Consider the following 18,463-nt stretch of genomic DNA (forward strand, 5'->3'; position numbering starts at 1 on the left):
CGCAGTGGATAGAGCGTCAGACTGGGATGCGGAAGACCCAGGTTCGAGACCCCGAGGTTGCCAGTTTGAGCACGGGCTCATCTGGCTTGAGCAAAAAGCTCGCCAGCTTGGACCCAAGGTCGCTGGCTCAAGCAAGGGGTTATTCGGTCTGCTGAAGGCCCACGGTCAAGGCACATATGAGAAAGCAATCAATGAACAACTAAGGTGTCGCAATGCACAACGAAAACTAATGATTGATGCTTCTCATCACTCCGTTCCTGTCTGTCTGTCCCTGTCTATCCCTCACTCTGACTCTCTGTCTCTGTAAAAAAATAAAATAAAATAAAATAAATAAAAATAATTTAAAAAATAAAAATAATAATAAAATGTTTGCAGACAGGTACATCTTCCCTTAGGGATGTGCAGCTCTTTGTATAACTCAAGATCTTTTGTGAATAAAGAAAGAATCTCCATAGAAGCAAGTGGCCATACACTGCCTTTGTAAGGCATCACCCAAGTGAGAACATGACACTTGTGAAAGCCTCCAAAAAAGGGGGCAGTACTGTGGAACAAATGATTCACTCCAAACTTACAGCACATTGTTATGTGTTTTCATAATTCAGAGGATGCACAAATAAGCTGAAAGCTTCGCCACTTCATCTTACAGAGTCCATCACTGAGCATGGTGGCACCACAGAGGCCCATCATGCAGGAAACTGCATGCCTAACATCTTCAGTAAAAACTGGACAGGTGACCACCTGACACCCTCTGCTGGCACTTAGGAGACCCAGACTTACCTGCATGAGCTCTGCACGTACTGGCTGGATGTGGTCATAGAGGAAATCAGGCTGCAGGTTGTCCACACACAACTCCAGAGTCCTCAGCCCTTGGCTGACTAATGTCTGAGAGCCATTGAGAGCAGACACCAAGGGATCCATTAACATGGGCAGATACGGCAAGAGAGAGCTCAGCCGAACGGGCACCGTGAGACACAGCTCCACGAAGAGGTCCTTCATGTGCTGCTTGTGCAGCCCACTCTGCAGCATGTTCAGCCCTACCAATAGGGGGGGAGGCATCAGAGAGGGCAGTTGCCTGCCAGACACAGGCTACACTGAACCATACAAAACAACAAGCACACCTTTCAGTATGTATACCAACATGATAACAAAATTTGTTATGCTTTATAAGCTATTATATTAATTAGCTAAACCTATTCTCTAACGCAGTGGTCCCCAACCCCCGGGCCGCAGACCAGTACCGGTCCACAGAGAAAGAATAAATAACTTACATTATATCCGTTTTATTTATATTTAAGTCTGAATGATGTTTGTTTTTTTAAAAAAAATGACCAGATTCCCTCTGTTACACCCGTCTAAGACTCACTCTTGATGCTTGTCTCGTAAGTTCAACAATTATATAATACTTAAAAATACCACAGTTTATACACCGGTCGCATAATTTTATTTTGTGCATTTATCCGTCCCACCCTAAAGGCCGGTCCGTGAAAATATTTTCTGACATTAAACCGGTCCGTGGCCCAAAAAAGGTTGGGGACCACTGCTCTAACTGCAGTCATGATCCTTTTTGTCTGTGTTAGTCATAGTGACAACAGCAGGCTGCATATATCTATTTTATTATTATTATTTCATCTAGTTATATTATGCTCCTATAATATTATACACCAACCTTTTAATAATGTTATGATTAATAAACCAAATCTAAAGGCATAGACTTCTGATATGACACATTTGTCTCAAGTTTGAGTTTTATCTTACATCTTTTTTCAAGCTTCCAGTAGACCAGTTGATGTCTATGGTCTAAAATATAAATAATTTTCTAAAAATCCACTTCTGATTTTTATAGAAGAGCCTCCTTATAAAGTCAACATCCCTACTCTTTATGAGGATAAGCCAGTATTACTGAGCTCCTTCCTAACTTGACATGAGTCAGGTCAAGACTGACTCACAGAGCACTCAGAGACAAACTGGAAAGAGAAAAGCAAGTGACAGCAGTCCCAGCACAAGACACACACCGGGTACTGCAGGTTGAAGATAGCTCAGAGAAGAGGAGCTGATGGGGAAGGCATCCCATGGTAGGAAGAGGAGGAGAGGAAAAGGCTAAGTCTCCAGAAGAAGGTCTGTGGGTGGGGAGAGCTGAGCTTGGGGCAGCAGAGAATGTGCAGAAAGAAACCTGGCTGATCAGAGAAGGTTAAGGTTGAAGAATGACTGAGACAGGGCTAAATACATACAACAGGGCCCAATTATGGTTAAGCACCTTGCCTGGTGCACTTATAAGCATGTTCTATTTAATATGCCCAAATATTTCCCTAGTGCCTCCAGGGTGTACTATGCTGTGAATAGCTGGTCTTTAAAGAATTTGCAAAAAATACATAAGATCCAATCCCTTGCCAAGATGCTAAGAGCTCTCACATTTAACAAAAATACAAATTCCTAGGATAGTGTTTCTGAACAGTTCATACCCATAAACACTGAATGGACTCAAAACCCCTTTAGCTCTCTATCTTGAAAGGATTCCTAATTATACAGAACTTACAGAATTCTGGTTGTGTAAATTAGCAACTAAATAAAAATACAAACTTATAAATTAGCTTTATTAATTTTTCCCTTCCTATTCTGATTCTCTTTCGAATCTAGGAATGCCTGGTTTTACAAAAGCACTAGAAACAACTGTTTCTAGATTTGCTTACCAAATGCCACAAAAGCACCACCAAGTCCTAACCAGGGAAGCTAAACCTTCCAACTCCCATTCAACTGAGCACAGACGAAGCCAGACCTGTACAGTGGAGCTTCTTTAAAAGTCCCACTGACTTTAAAGAGAATGGAACATGGGAACTGGGCCCTCCCCTCACCCTCTCTGGGAGACATGAACACATATCCCTTTACCATGACATTCAATGGGTGAAGAGAATGAAACCCAGCAACACGGGTAGCCAGACCCAGGCACACACAACATTAAAAGGCAACCAAAAGCATTGCTCTGACCTTGCAGGAGGTTTGGAAGTAGAGGCAAAAATTCCTGATACAGAAGGTCATGGCTACCTCCCCCAATAGAGCGGAACAGGGCCCGTAGCAGCAGGAAGTAGTTATAGGGCTCCTTGGCAGTCTGTGCGAGCTCCATGGAGCTGTTCACAATCTTGTGCAGGTGCGGCTGCAGAATGGAGGAAAGGCAGGTTAACAGGCTCTAAATGAGGAGGGTCCACACGCTCAAGAACTGTGCAATACATTCACTGCAAACAAAAAGGAATGGAAGGGCGTCGGCCTGGCGTGTGGGGGACCCGGGTTCGATTCCCGGCCAGGGCACATAGGAGAAGCGCCCATTTGCTTCTCCACCCCCACCCCCTCCTTTCTCTCTGTCTCTCTCTTCCCCTCTTGCAACGAGGCTCCATTGGAGCAAAGATGGCTGGGCGCTGGGGATGGCTCCTTGGCCTCTGCACCAGGCGCTAGAGTGGCTCTGGTCACCACAGAGCGACACCCCGGAGGGGCAGAGCATCGCCCCCTGGTGTGCGTGCCGGGTGGATCCCAGTCGGGCACATGCGGGAGTCTGTCTGACTGTCTCTCCCCGTTTCCAGCTTCAGAAAAATACAAAATTAATTAATTAATTAATTAATTTAAAAAATTTTTTAAAAAGGAATGGAAGGTAATTCTTGTTGGTTTTTAAATTTTTTTTAATTATTTATTCATTTTAGAGAAGAGAGACAGAGATAGATAGATAGAGAAAGAGAGAGAGAGAGAGAGAAGGGGGGCGGAGCAGGATGTATCAACTCCCATATGTGCCTTGCTTGACCAGACAAGTGCAGGATTTTATATCTAGGTTGACGCTTTATCCACTGCGCCACCACAGGTCAGGCTCTGGAAGGTAATTCTTAGAAGTTTATTCCAAAAGGGAAAACAAAAAAACTTTCCAACCTTTATTTGATTCAAACTAATTTCTCTTAAGATATTGTTTGTCTCCACCAGTCTGGCTGTGAAAGCAGCATTTAACAGGTTCCTATTTGTCAGTGCGGCAGTACTTGCAAATACAGTCACTCCTGTATGAGACTAAATGACCAAACAAAATGAAAGAAGTCTGTTTCCTGTAACAATCGAAACTCAACAAGTAACCTAAAGGAACTAAATTTCCCTACTAATCAAATATGTAGAGTTTGGAAGAGCCTCAAAGACATTTCAGATTATAAGGTTTTGGAAGACTTGATCGAAAAATGGGTATCTCTTTAAAACAAATTCTAAAAAGCATTTTATCAGCCCTGGCCAATTGGCTCAGTGGTAGAGCACTGGCCTGGCATGCGGGAGTCCCGGGTCCAATTCCAGACCGGGGCACACAGGAGAGGCGCCCGTCTGCTTCTCCACCCCTCCCCCTCTACTTCCTCTCTTTCTCTTCCCCTCCCGCAGCCGGGCTCCATTGGAGCAGAGATGGCCTGGGCGCTGGGGATGGCTCTGTGGCCTCTGCCTCAGGTGCTAGAATGGCTCTGGTTGCAACAGAGTGATGCCCCAGATGGGCAGAGCATCGCCCCCTGGTGGGCGTGCCCAGTGGATCCCGGTTGGGCGCATGCAGGAGTCTGACGGCCTCCCCATTTCCAACTTCAAAAAAATACAAAAAATAAAAATAAAAAAAATTTATCATCTTATTATAACTTTAATGTTTTAAGTCAGATTAGGTTTTTGTTTTGTACTCCAAATCCTGGTTTTGACATGTGACAGGTTAAGTTGAAAAATACCTGCAAAAATGTCATATTAAAGCAAATTATGAACTATAAACTCGGCAGTCACTGACTGATACAGTTCCCAACCTGTTACTGTATATGGCATGAAATAATTATTTTATAAAATGAATCAAATGCATGTATATTCTTTAGACAAACAGTTCTATTATTTGTTCTCTGAATGCTTTTCCTGAACATCTTCCCATTAGGTTTGTTTTTGTTGTCGTTCTACACAAGTTGTATCTAATGCTAGCACAAACTGAATTATTTGAAGACACAAAGTTATGTGAACACATTACAATTATGTCTTTTACCCTTTTCAAAAAAATCAAGTATTTTTTTTCATAGTAACACAAAAGTAACATTAAGATTGTTAACAGAGCCCTGGCCGGTTGGCTCAGTGGTAGAGCGTCAGCCTGGCGTGCAGAAGTCCCGGGTTCGATTCCCAGCCAGGGCACACAGGAGAAGCGCCCATCTGCTTCTCCACCCCTCCCCCTCTCCTTCCTCTCTCTCTCTTCCCCTCCGCAGCCGAGGCTCCACTGGAGCAAAGATGGCCCGGGCACTGGGGATGGCTCCTTGGCCTCTGCCCCAGGCACTAGAGTGGCTCTGGTCGCAACAGAGAGATGCCCCGGATGGGCAGAGCGTCGCCCCCTGGTGGGCAGAGCGTCACCCCCTGGTGGGCAGAGCGTCACCCCCTGGTGGGCGTGCCGGGTGGATCCCGGTCAGGCACATGCGGGAGTCTGTCTGACTGTCTCTCCCCGTTTCTAGCTTCAGAAAAATACAAAAAAATACCAAAAAAAAAAAAAAAAAAAAGATTGTTAACAGATTACTATATAAACTGAAAAAAAAGAGCAAACCATCACATGAAAGCACAGACCACTGCTGCTTTTTCTTACCATCTGTACTTTTATTCTAGAAACAATGGATCCTGTCTACAGCTTTAAATTTTCCCCACCGAAGCATCTCTCTTCCAAATCAACAGGGGATAGTAAACTTTCTACATGAATTAAAATTTTGCCATAAGTGAAGTAAACATTTACAAGATTTGTGTTTCGCAATCCGCTGCTTCTAAAGGGCAATGAACCATAAGATTTTATACCCATTTTCGGGATTCAACTGATGAAATCAAATTACAAAAGACGAGTCACCTACAAAAATGTTGGCGATACCTGACCAGGCGGTGGTGCAATGGATAGAGCATCGGACTGGGATGCAGAAAGACCCAGGTTCAAGACCCCAAGGTCGCCAGTTTGACCGCAGGCTCATCTGGTTTGAGCAAAAGCTCACCAGCGTGGACCCAAGGTCGCTGGCTCCAGCAAGGGGTTACTCGGTCTGCTGAAGGCCCACAGTCAAGGCACATATGAGAAAGCAATCAATGAACAACTAAGGTGTCATAACGAAAAACTGATGATTGATGCTTCTCATCTCTCTCCATTCCTGTCTGTCCCTATCTGTCCCTCTCTCTGACTCTGTTAAAACAAAACAAAACAAACAAAAAAAATGTTGGCGACATCTCTTCCAAGATAATTTTAATTAAGGAACACAAAATGGTTAGAATTCTTGATTTAAAGGGGAAAAAGAAACCAACAGTCCTGAAATGAAACGTTTATTGCCACAGAGAATATACACATACAGAGGAAACAAAGTTAAAGTGGACAATTCCTGACACACTTTCCTGGATTGGAGAGGTGAAGACAAATTTTTCCTTCTACATTCTTTTGCATCACTTAATTTTTATTTTTATTTTTTCTTGTGGGAGAGACAGAGTCAGAGAGGGGGACAGAAAGACAGGAAGGGAGAGAGATGAAAAACATCAATTCTTCGTTGCAGTTCCTGAGTTGTTCACTGATTGATTTCTCATATGTGCCTTGACGGGGGGGGGGGCCCTACAGCAGACCAAGTGACCCCTTGCTCGAGCCAGCGACCTTGGGCTCAAACTGGTGAGCCTTGCTCAAACCAGATGAGCCTGTTGCTAAAGCTGGCGACCTCGGGGTCTTGAACCTGGGTCCTCCACATCCCAGTCCAATGCTCTATCCCCTGCGCCACCGCCTGGTCAGGCTGTGTCACTTAATTTTTAAAATAAGGATGATATGTTTCTTATTTTACTTGTGTAATTCAGAAAAAAAATTTTTTTTGTATTTTTCCAAAGTTAGGAGTGGGGAGACAGTCAGACAGACTCCCACAAGCTCCCTCCTGAGATCCAACTGGCATACCCACCAGGGGGTGATGCTCTGCCCATCTGGGGTGTTGCTCCATTGTAGCGGGAGCCATTCTAGCACCTGAAGCTGCAGCCATCCTCAGTGCCAGAGCCAATTTTGCTCCAATGGAGCCTTGGCTGCAGGCGGGGAAGAGAGAGACAGAGAGAAAGGAGAGGGGGAAGGGTGGAGAAGCAGATGGGCGCTTCTCCTATGTGCCCTGACTGGGGATTGAACCCGGGACATCCACACACCGGGCCAACACTCTACTTCTGAACCAACCAGCCAGGGCTTTTTTTTTTTTTTTTTTTAAGAAATGGAATTTAAAAAAGACATTAGTGGCAGCAATATTAATGACAAGCCACTGCCTACCATAAGAGTTCTGAAGTTTTCATTTTAAATCAGATAAATTAAGCTCTGCTTAAAATTACATAAAATGTTTTTCACACTTGGCCCTTATTTATTGCAAATATTAATCCATTCATTCAATTCAGTGAGAGAAGGGGAGGAAGAGAGACAAACTCCCTCATGTGCCCCAACCAGGATCCACCTGGCAAGCCCACTAGGGGGCAATGCCCTGCCAATCTGGGTGTTGCTCTATTGCTCAGCAATCAAGCTCTTCTTAGCACCTGAGGCGGAGGCCATGGACCATACTCAGGGCCCAGGGCCAACTCACTCCAATTAAGCCATGGCTGCAGGAAGGGACGAGAGAGAGAGAGAGAGAGAGAGAGAGAGAGAGAGAGAGAGAGGCGCAAGAGGGGGAGGGGTGGAGAAGCAGATGGGCACTGCTCTTGTATGCCCTGACCAGGAATTGAACCTGAGACATCCACACACCGGGCCAATGCACTACCACAGAGCCAACCAGCCATATTTTATTAATTCAAAGAGCATTTTACTTATTCACTTGAAACTTATGTCCTTTTACTGATCAATGTAACCTCATTAAATTTATTTTTCTAAATAAAAGAGCCCTGTAAAAAAGAGCACTTTACAAATATAAAAACAGCCATTCCAGTTTTTGTTCAAAAGTAACAACAACAAACGCTAAAACCAAGTACTGCTTGGATCTAAACCAGCTTTACCTTCAGCATTTGTTCATTTTCAGCTGCAAACAGGGAGACTGAGCCAAACACCAACTTAAACAGCTTGAGGTACAAGTTGGAGAGCTCCACATTGGAGCCCATTTCTGGCAGGCGATCAAGCAGATACTCCACCAGAATCGTAGCAAACAGAGCAGAGGTAGTAGGATTTGCCAAGAAGGAATTGGCAACAATCTGTAAAAAAAGAAAAGAATATGACAGCCTGGCCTGTGGATAGAGCGTCAACTTGGAACACTGAGGTCACTGGTTCGAAACTCTGGGCTTGCCTGGTCAATGCACATATGACAAACAATCAATGAACAACTAAACTTAAGCAACTGTAAGCTGATACTTCTCACTCTGTAAAAATCAATAAATAAAATCATTAAGTAAAAAGAAAGAAAAGAATATGACCAAAAAAATCCTTTTCCCGCAGGAGCTATAAGAAAAATAAACTTTCCAAAACTACAAACTCAAACCTGACAGACAACTCCAAGAAATTAATTATCACCAAAGGAAAAAAATAAAATTGATTTAATAAGTCTTGAGTGGAATAGTTCACTTCAAGTATTTAATATGGTATTCTATCCTTACCATCAAATAACAAGAGCCTACACCTAACACATTGAATTTCTATAAATAAAAGGAACTGGTCCAAAGTATCTTGAGATTTTGGGGAAAAAACAGTATTTTTCTAAATTTTGCTCTAAAAGAACATTCCTACACATAATATTTAGAAAATCCTCAAAATAAACAGAATACCAAGAATTCAACAAAGAATTTTATAGTTAATATTGAAAGAATATGGGGGTTCTCAGGTTATGACACAGTTCTACTCCTACGACAGTGACGTAACCCAAATTTTGGTGTAAGTCAAAACACACTCTAGCCTAACATAAACGAGACACTTGCACTATTACCAGTCCAAACTGGTGTGGTTAAGTGTACTGGGGGCACGACCTCCCTCATTCATACGGCGCATTACTGCGTATTCTTCTGCCATGCACAACTAAACTAGTTCGCCCACATAGTCCATAAGTACAACGCTAACAACGTAAGTCAAAACTCTCACGTCTCAATTTTTTTGTTTTTATAGGAGTGAGCATCATAAACTACATAAAAATGTCATATGTCGAGACTGCCATAAACCCGAAGAGCCCTGTATAAGAAAGGAGTTTCAACCCTGGCTCAGTAGCTTGGTTGGTTAGAGTGTTATCCCGATGTGCAAGGTTGCGGGCTCCATCCCTGGTCAGGGCACATGCAACAATCAACCAATGAATGCACAGGTTGTGGAACAACAAATCAATGTTTCTTTCCCTCTCTCCCTCCCCCTCCTTTCCCCTCTCTAAAATCAATAACTAAAACTTAGGGGAAAAAAAGGTTTTATACCTGAAGAGCATAATTCTTTGAGATTCTTTCCACCATATAAGGGACTGTGGTTTGAAAGATTTCTTTAAATGTTAAGGGATTCATCATTGTGAACACACCAGCAAAGTGTTCCAATACCTCCTTCTCTTCTTTCATTCTAACAGTCTGGCAGTTTGCTACTCGAATGTATGTCTGTCCATTTCCTGCTATCTGGACCTAGCACAGAAAAAAAACAAGCAAACCATGGGCATTAAAGCCAAACATCTCTGAATATATTCCATCACCTAATCAGATCAGTTGTATACTTAAAATAGAGCACTTGAATTAGAGTATAAATGCTCCTCCTAAATTCTATCAAGCCCTGGCCAGTTGGCTCAGCAGTAGAGCGTCGGCCTAGCGTGCGGAGGACCCGGGTTCGATTCCCGGCCAGGGCACACAGGAGAAGCGCCCATTTGCTTCTCCACCCCCCCATCGCACCTTCCTCTCTGTCTCTCTCTTCCCCTCCCGCAGCCAAGGCTCCACTGGAGCAAAGATGGCCCAGGCGCTGGGGATGGCTCTGTGGCCTCTGCCTCAGGCGCTAGAGTGGCTCTGGTTACAACATGGCGATGCCCAGGATGGGCAGAGCATCGCCCCCTGGTGGGCAGAGCGTCACCCCATGGTGGGCGTGCCGGGTGGATCCCGGTCGTACGCATGCAGGAGTCTGTCTGACTGTCTCTCCCTGTTTCCAGCTTCAGAAAAATGCAAAAAAAAAAAAAAAAAAAAATTCTATCAAATTCTCTAAGCTTGGGCCCTGGCCGGTTTGCTCAGTGGTAGAGCGTCAGCCTGGCATGCAGGAGTCCCGGGTTTGATTCCCGGCCAGGGCATACAGCAGAAGCGCCCATCTGCTTCTCCACCCACCTCCCTCCTTCCTCTCTGTCTCTCTCTTCCCCTCCCGCAGCCAAGGCTCCACTGGAGCAAAGTTGGCCTAGGCGCTGAGGATGGCTCTGTGGCCTCTGCCTCAGGCGCTAGAATGGCTCTGGTTGCAACAGAGTGACGCCCCAGATGGGCACGAGCATCGTCCCTGGTGGGCATGCCAGGTGGATCCTGGTCGGGCGCATGCAGGAGTCTGTCTGACTGCCTCACCGTTTCCAACTTCAGAAAAATACCAAAAAAAAAAAAAAAAAAAAAAAAAAAAAAATACGGCCCTAGCCGGTTGGCTCAGTGGTAGAGCGTTGACCTGGCGTGCAGAAGTCCTGGGTTCGATTCCCGGCCAGGGCACACAGGAGAAGCGCCCATCTGCTTCTCCACCCCTCCCCCTCTCCTTCCTCTCTGTCTCTCTTCCCCTCCCGCAGCCAAGGCTCCATTGGAGCAAAGATGGCCCAGGCGCTGGGGATGGCTCCTTGGCCTCTGCCCCAGGCGCTAGAGTGGCTCTGGTCGCGACACAGCGACGCCCCGGAGGGGCAGAGCATCGCCCCCTGGTGGGCAGAGCGTGCCCCTGGTGGGCGTGCCAGGTGGATCCCAGTCGGGCGCATGCGGGAGTCTGTCTGACTGTCTCTCCCCGTTTCTAGCTTCAGAAAAATACAAAAAAAAAAAAAAAAAAAAAGCCTCTAAGCTTAATTTTAGAAAATAATTTTTAAAAGATTTTGTTACGTGTTCCAAAAAAGAACAAATTAAGTACACTTCAATCTTGTTTCTATTACATTGCATTTATATCACCTCCCCCAAAATACACCTATCACACATAAACAAGAATTCTCATCATAGCCCTGGCCAGTTGGCTCAGCAGTAGAGCATCAGCCGGCATGTGGAAGTTCTGGGTTCAATTCCCGATCAGGGCACACAGGAGAAGCACCCATCTGCTCTCCACCCTTCCCCCTCTCCTTCCTCTCTCTCTCTCTCTCTCTTCCCCTACCGCAGCCAAGGCTCCACTGGAGCAAAGTTGGCCTGGGCGCTGAGGATGGCTCCATGGCCTTCACCTCAGGTGCTAGAATGGCTCCGGCCACAGCAGAACAACGCCCCAGATGGACAGAGCATCACCCCCTGATGGACATGCTGAGTAGATCCCGGTCGGGCACATGCGGGAGTCTGCCTGCCTGCTTCTAACTTCGGAAAAATACAAAAAAAAAAAAAAAAAAAAAAAATAGAATTCTCACCATAAATGCAATGCTGTGATATACAGAACAAAAGTAAACCTGGGCACACAAACACTTTAGACCATCCAAAAATAACACCTATTCCATCAACTAGCATCTCTAATTCTAAGGGGTAATTTTCATACTCAATCGAGGGCACTTTCTTACCTGATAAATATCTAATGCCTGCATTGCATATTTCACAAGTTTGATGTAAATCTGAGTTTCTTTGGGCTGCAACTGCTTGTTGGGAATGAACTGAGCTTCTGGAAAAGAAACAGCATGGTAAGTCAATGCAAATAAAACCCACAATGTGAAAAGCAATGTTTGCCTGAATAACTCAAGAGCGGAATTACCACCAGGTGCTTTACATGACGTGATGCCCCACGTGATGGTCTTGACACCACAAACCAAGGTTTTTACCAAACTTCGGCAATCTGTGACTTGAAATGTCTGCTTGTCCTCCTTGTCCTTTTCTCCTTGCTTCTCAAAGGGAGGCACAGGGGCTGGGGTCACAGGGGTGGAGGGGGTAGGAGGAGGGGGCGGGGGTGGAGCTGGGGTGGGAACCGGGGCTGGGGAGGGGGCAGGGCCAGGAGCTGCAGGGGCAGCGGGCACCCCCGGTAGAGTTGCTTCCACAGCTCCAAGTTCTGACTGAGGCTTGCACTTCTTAAAAATGGCAGACAGTTGGTATCGAGCAATGGTGTGAAATTTGAGAACAAAAACCTAGCAGGAGAAAGTGGAGGGGTAAGACAAAAATCATTCCTTTTAAATAGGTCAACAACTCTATCACAAGACAAAACATGAAAATCTCTCTGAAACTACCTGCTTTGTATTAGAAAAGAGCCTGTGCTGTCTTCCCCTCTACTAACTACAGATGTTATCACGACCTCACTGCACCTGTCAACAATCCACTCAGGACTGCTGGGTGACGAGCATGATAACAGGGTTGGAGTGAGAACCAGGACAACACGGTCCACACAACTGTCTGCTGGAGGCAGAAATCACACTTTACCCCTTCCCCACACCCCAACTGGGCACCCCCCCCCAGAGATACTCACAGGTCATTCAGCACTTTGTATACAGTGTCCCAGGGCCTTGCCAGGTTCTGCACTAAGAACTCTCATGTGCTGTTTTATCTGTCTCACACAGCCCTCTGAGGCAGACGCTGTGAGTATCTCTGGTTTAAAGATGAGTAAATCAGCACCGAGAAGCTCAGCACCCTGCTCACGGACACTTGGCTAGTTAATGGGAGAGCAGGGATTTGAACCAAAGTGCGCTAACACACAGAATCACACTTGGCAATCTGGCAGCCCCATAATCTTGACAGCAAAGCCCGGACAAGTTCACAGCGTTCGGGATGGAAGAGCACAGAGACCTCTCTGGAGAGCCAGTACCTCCAGCATCCGCATCAGGACGTCTCTCCCGTTGCCACTCTCCTGTTCGCTCTTGGAGCGGATACAGTCCACCAAGTTCAGCAGGAGCTTGCAGGACATGGTCTGGATGCTGCTGGGCAGGGACTCGTCATCAATGTTCTTAGCAAAGAGTTGGACGGCTAGGGAGAGGTCGCTGAGGGGCAGGTGCTGCCGAACGTGGTGCACAAGGTCGGCCAGAGTGCTATAGGCGAGGGGCCTGCGGGCAGAGACCTCTGCTAGTGCACATCTCAACAGTCCCACAGGACCACGCTTCCAGGCCACCCTTCTGCTACTACCCACCCAGGAAAGCCACCACTGGGAATGCACGTATGAGGCACACATAGGGATCCAGTTTCCCCAGCTACACAACTAAAACTCTAACCTTAGTGCTCATAAATTTACTTTCCAAGTTCATACATGTCATAGTAACATTGACAAACAGAGTTAACATGAGCAGAAATAATTATAAGCTCAAGCATTCACTAAATGGGTTTTGTTGCTCATAGAAAATAGTATATATCAAAACTTTATATATGCACTGGGGCCATTTTATAGAGATACTTCTGTAACCTGAGTTATTAAGTGCTTTCACACACTAAACAACTAGACACCTGCCAACACTGGGCTAGACACCAGGAACACTACAGACCAAAGTAAACAGTGTGCTTGCCTCAGGAAGCTTATTTACAGCAGGGAAAGTACACAGGTGAAGCAATGAGGCATATAAGTTCAATAGTGCTTGGGAGATGTGTGAAAGAGCTCTGGGAGAAAGACAGGCAGGGACCCACTCTGAGACATGGTGACCGGCAAAGCCTCTTCGAGGTGACATGGACACTGAGACCTGAAGGACAAAAAGGGGGCTGTGGAGCAAAAAGCCACAGAAATTTTCAGATGGAGGAAACAGGAAAGACAAAAGCCCTGAGTGGGAACTGCCTGGAGCAGCCAAGGAGCTGAGAGGCCGCTGAGGCTGTAGCAGGTTGGGGAGGGAAAAGCCAATCCCATGGGAGTTGTGTGCCACAGTCAAGAGTGGGTTTGTCGCCCTGGCCAGTTGGCTCAGCGGTAGAGCGTCGGCCTAGCGTGCGGAGGACCCAGGTTCGATTCCCAGCCAGGCCACACAGGAGAAGCGCCCATTTGCTTCTCCACCCCTCCGCCACGCTTTCCTCTCTGTCTCTCTCTTCCCCTCCCGCAGCCAAGGCTCCATTGGAGCAAAGATGGCCCAGGCGCTGGGGATGGCTCTGTGGCCTCTGCCTCAGGTGCTAGAGTGGCTCTGGTCGCAACATGGCGACGCCCAGGATGGGCAGAGCGTCGCCCCTGGTGGGCGTGCCGGGTGGATCCCGGTCGGGCGCATGCGGGAGTCTGTCTGACTGTCTCTCCCTGTTTCCAGCTTCAGAAAAATGAAAAAAAAAAAAAAAAAAAAAGAGTGGGTTTGTCTTTTTCTAAGGGCAACAGAAAGCCATTGGAGGGTGTCCAGCAGGAGTAGCATGATCCAATGCCCAATTCCAGGCAGGCTCAACCCCATTATAAAGAGCACTTATAATTTTATGTAAGTATTCATTTGTACATATATTTTATTTATGTATACTTATAAAGAGTACTTAGTATTTTATAACTTTTACATAGAAAACAGTGAACAGTCTATATCATATTTGAAGTGTTCTCCATATTTCTCAAGAGATCCATTAATCTTCCCTAACTAAAGCCAAAATATTACCAATGCTGATTCACTTTATGTTGCAAAGATGACTAAATCATTAATTTTCTCCTTGAGAAACAATAAATATCACAATGACATGCATAAGAAATAAAAACTAGAAGGAAATACACCAAAATAGTATCTGTGTTACTTGAGCTCCATGTGCAAAACCCAAAGGCTTTCTTTCCGTCTTTTTTCTTGGTAGGTTATCAAATATTCTTTAATAATGAAAAGATTCATTTATTATATAGAAAAGAAACAAAAACTAAACCTAGTCTGATAAAGTTTTACCCACAGTTAAAATCAAAATTACTCTGATTTTCCCCTTTAAGCAAAGGCACAAAAGCAACATAAGCCATTTCAAAAAATTATTGCAATTCTAAATCCAACAGAAGTGAGGGCCCAACAGCCAATGTCTGTTGAAATACTCGTAACAGAAAATGCCAGGAATCACTGCCCTTCACGTTTAATCACCCAGATATCATGGGTTTAATCTCATACCTGAGAGTCTCTCGAGCAGTGTATCCTGAACCAATTAGTATGGATTCATCAAACAGCTTGTCCATGCAAGGAATGAACTCTAGAACACAAATATCCATTGCACATGTCACTAATTAAACCAATTATGCATTACATAGCAGCACTTTCATGGCAGCCAATCTGTAGTCAACTAGCAACCCAGATCTGAACCTAGGTGAGGAAGACAGCACGCGGACATATTTTGGTAAAAGACACGCTGTACTGAGGCCACATAAGTCATCTGGCTGTCAACGATGCAATTGACACCACATTCAGTGTCAGAGAATAAACTAAGAAGTGAACTTCATGTCCCCAAACTTCTCTGCAGGTGCATTCCATTGTCCTTAAAAGCTGACACCATCGGCCCTGACCAGTTGGCTCAGCGATAGAGCGTCGGCCTGGCGTGCGGGGGGCCGGGGTTCGATTCCCGGCCAGGGCACATAGGAGAAGCGCCCACCCCCCCTTCCTCTCTGTCTATCTCTTCCCCTCCCACAGCCAAGGCTCCATTGCAGCAAAGATGGCCTGGGCGCTGGGGATGGCTCCTTGGCCTCTGCCCCAGGTGCTAGAGAGTGGCTCTGGTCCTGGCAGAGCAACGCCCCGGAGGGGCAGAGAGTCGCCCCTGGTGGGCGTGCCAGGTGAATCCCGGTCGGGCGCATGCGGGAGTCTGTCTGACTGTCTCTCCCCGTCTCCAGCTTCAGAAAGATACAAAAAAAAAAAAAAATCCTGGCCTGACCTGTGGTGGTGCAGTGGATAAAGCGTCGACCTGGAAATGCTGAGGTCGCCGGTTCGAAACCCTGGGCTTGCCTGGTCAAGGCACATATGGGAGTTGATGCTTCCAGCTCCTCCCCCCTGTCTCTCTCTCCTCTCTCTCTCTCTCCCTCTCCCTCTCTCTCTCCTCTCTAAAATGAATAAATAAAATTTAAAAAAAAAAAAAAAATTAAAAAAAAAAAAAAATCTAAAAAAAAAAAAAGCTGACACCATCAACCCCAACTTGTCTGGAGAAGGTGGAAGGCAGCACCTTTTAAATGACCCTTTGTCCACTGCCTTGAAGTCACCCTTCTTAAACATTTTATGCTTAGTCAGTATAGAATATTTCTGCATATAAATTACAAAGGCCTAGAAAATTTTAGTGTTCTCAGAGGCGTGGGCGCCAGCTTAAGGGTCTCAGCCTGGATCAAAGTGACTGGAAACCAACAGGGCTCTTCTGTTCCTCTAATCCTGCAGGTGGAACCACCACCAACCCTCTCCCCTTCCCCTGAAAGACTGAAGACCTCACAGAATGAGAAAAAGCTGGTCTCCACTCAGGGACAACTTCTGAGCATGTGCAGACAGCCTAGTGACTTGCATGTCTTCGGCCTCTGTTCCATATGCCCCTAGGGGAATTCTGGCCACAAACATACAAAGGACATTTAGTGACGGGAATAAGCTTGACACATTATCACCAGCTTTAATAAGTCAAAGTGCATTCTTCACCAGCAAACCGCTACTGAGGGTCAAAGATATAAATGTGTATTGCATTTCGCCAATGTGCACACCTCTGGTTAACAAACCAAGAGCGGCAGGAAAGGCAGTCCCACCGAGGCCAGAGAGGGAACACCCTGGACTGCTCTCAGTGAGGTGGCCAAGAGAAGGAGGTGCAGAGGAAACATGCAATGGTGTCCAAACCAAATGCTGGAGGGCTGACTAGGGCATAAATTCAAGGAGAAGGAATGAGAAATTGTACAGCATTCATTTCCAGATTCCCCTCCACGACCAAGAACAAAAATCTCTGGGAAAATGGATCACTTTCTTAAATATATCAGGTTTTCTCAAACTACTGCTCTTCAGAATTAGGTTATCATTTGGTGACCAGAAATGTGTTATCATTTGATATTGTCTGAAATGCCAAAAAAGTAAAACTACGTGAAAACTACATTAGTGGATGTGTACATTTTTAACTATGTTAACACATTTCCGTTTATAATAATGTAGTTAATACTTGACATAATTATTTAAATGTTTCTTTCAATAAAAATTTTGTTGAGCCTGACCAGGCGGTGGCACAGTGGATAGAGTATTGAACTGGGATGCGGAGAACCCAGGTTCTTCGAGACCCCGAGGTCGCCAGCTTGAGCATAGACTCATCTGGTTTGAACAAAAAAGCTCACCAGCGTGGACCCAAGGTCGCTGGCTCCAGCAAAGGGTTACTCGCTCTGCTGAAGGCCCACGGTCAAGGCACATATGAGAAAGCAATCAATGAACAACTAAGGTGTTGCAACGCGCAATGAAAAACTAATGATTGATGCTTCTCATCTCTCCGTTCCTGCCTGTCTGTCTCTGTCTATCCCTCACTCTGTCTCTCTGTCTCTGTAAAAAATTTTAAAAAATTTAAAAAATAAAAATTTTTTGTTGAGATGTGATGCTGTTACTCCAGAAGCTACTATGGGCTTCAAAATAAAGTACCCTGCCTGACTTAAGGTGGCGCAGTGGATAAAGGATTGACTTGGAACACTGAGGTTGCTGGTTCAAAACCCTGGCTTTCCTGGTCAAGGAACATATGGGAGTTGATGCTTCCTGCTTCTCCCCCATTTCTTTCTCTCTTTCTCTCCTCTCCAAAATGAATAAATAAAACCTTTAAATAAATAAATTAAATAAGCTATCCTAAAGCTGAATTCAAGGAATCTAACATGACCAGCCCTTAGAGAGGAGCATCTCAGAAACACTCTGATCTTTGTGGAATGGGCTCCATCAAATAGAAATCGAGGCTCTGGCCTCGACAGAGGGCCTGGCTGTGTGTAATGAAAAGTATGAGAAGAGTCCTTAATCCATTGGCACTTCAACAAGCAGATAGCTCTTGTTACAAAGCCCCCCAGATGCAGCTCCAAAGACCTTGTTACTTGAATGGCAGGAATACAAAAAGTTCATGTGAGAGTGGTACTCAAGGCACAACCAGGAACTTCAGTAGATTTAAAACGTTCCATTTGAGATTCTTCTATCCTGACAGCATTCAGAGACATGAACATACAGGGAAGGCAAAAAGAAAATGGAAGCTGCCACCAGACAAGCCGGGTGCCATCGCTGTCAAGGCGAGTGGGGCTATGGGCTGGCCACACCTGAGTTCTCAGCCTGGGCGATGCTTGCACTCGTGGCTGCTCCGTAACTTCTTTTGTTCACTTTTTTCTGTATGTGCTACATTTCAAAAAAATGGTTTAAGTCCTTTCAGTTATATCCATATATGAGTCACACTATAATTAGCATTTCGATAGCACAAAAATATCTGAGCTTTTACTGTGTTAACTCAAGTGTAAACACTCAAACTATACCCTTCTTTTCATATTTAAAAACAATGTAAAGAAGCCCAATCTCAGTTGTACATATGCCCTGATTCACAAGCAAATAAAACATTT

General features: G+C 45.4%; 1 protein-coding gene across 12 annotated transcripts in view; it reads right to left on the reverse strand.

Moving 5' to 3' along the window:
* TRRAP (transformation/transcription domain associated protein) overlaps positions 1-18,463 on the reverse strand; it is a 144,525-nt gene that overhangs the window by 97,705 nt on the left and 28,357 nt on the right. For all 12 annotated transcript variants that reach the window (XM_066272267.1, XM_066272266.1, XM_066272265.1 and 9 more), the window contains exons 13-20: positions 15,060-15,138; positions 12,848-13,082; positions 11,810-12,176; positions 11,622-11,719; positions 9,364-9,558; positions 7,978-8,169; positions 2,983-3,148; positions 778-1,034 (exon numbers count right to left, since the gene is read on the reverse strand). In XM_066272267.1, coding sequence (XP_066128364.1) covers positions 778-1,034; positions 2,983-3,148; positions 7,978-8,169; positions 9,364-9,558; positions 11,622-11,719; positions 11,810-12,176; positions 12,848-13,082; positions 15,060-15,138 — 1,589 coding nt within the window. The remainder of the gene's footprint in view (positions 1-777; positions 1,035-2,982; positions 3,149-7,977; positions 8,170-9,363; positions 9,559-11,621; positions 11,720-11,809; positions 12,177-12,847; positions 13,083-15,059; positions 15,139-18,463) is intronic.

This window comes from Saccopteryx bilineata, chromosome 4 (assembly GCF_036850765.1).
Source record: "Saccopteryx bilineata isolate mSacBil1 chromosome 4, mSacBil1_pri_phased_curated, whole genome shotgun sequence".
NCBI lineage: Eukaryota > Metazoa > Chordata > Mammalia > Chiroptera > Emballonuridae > Saccopteryx > Saccopteryx bilineata.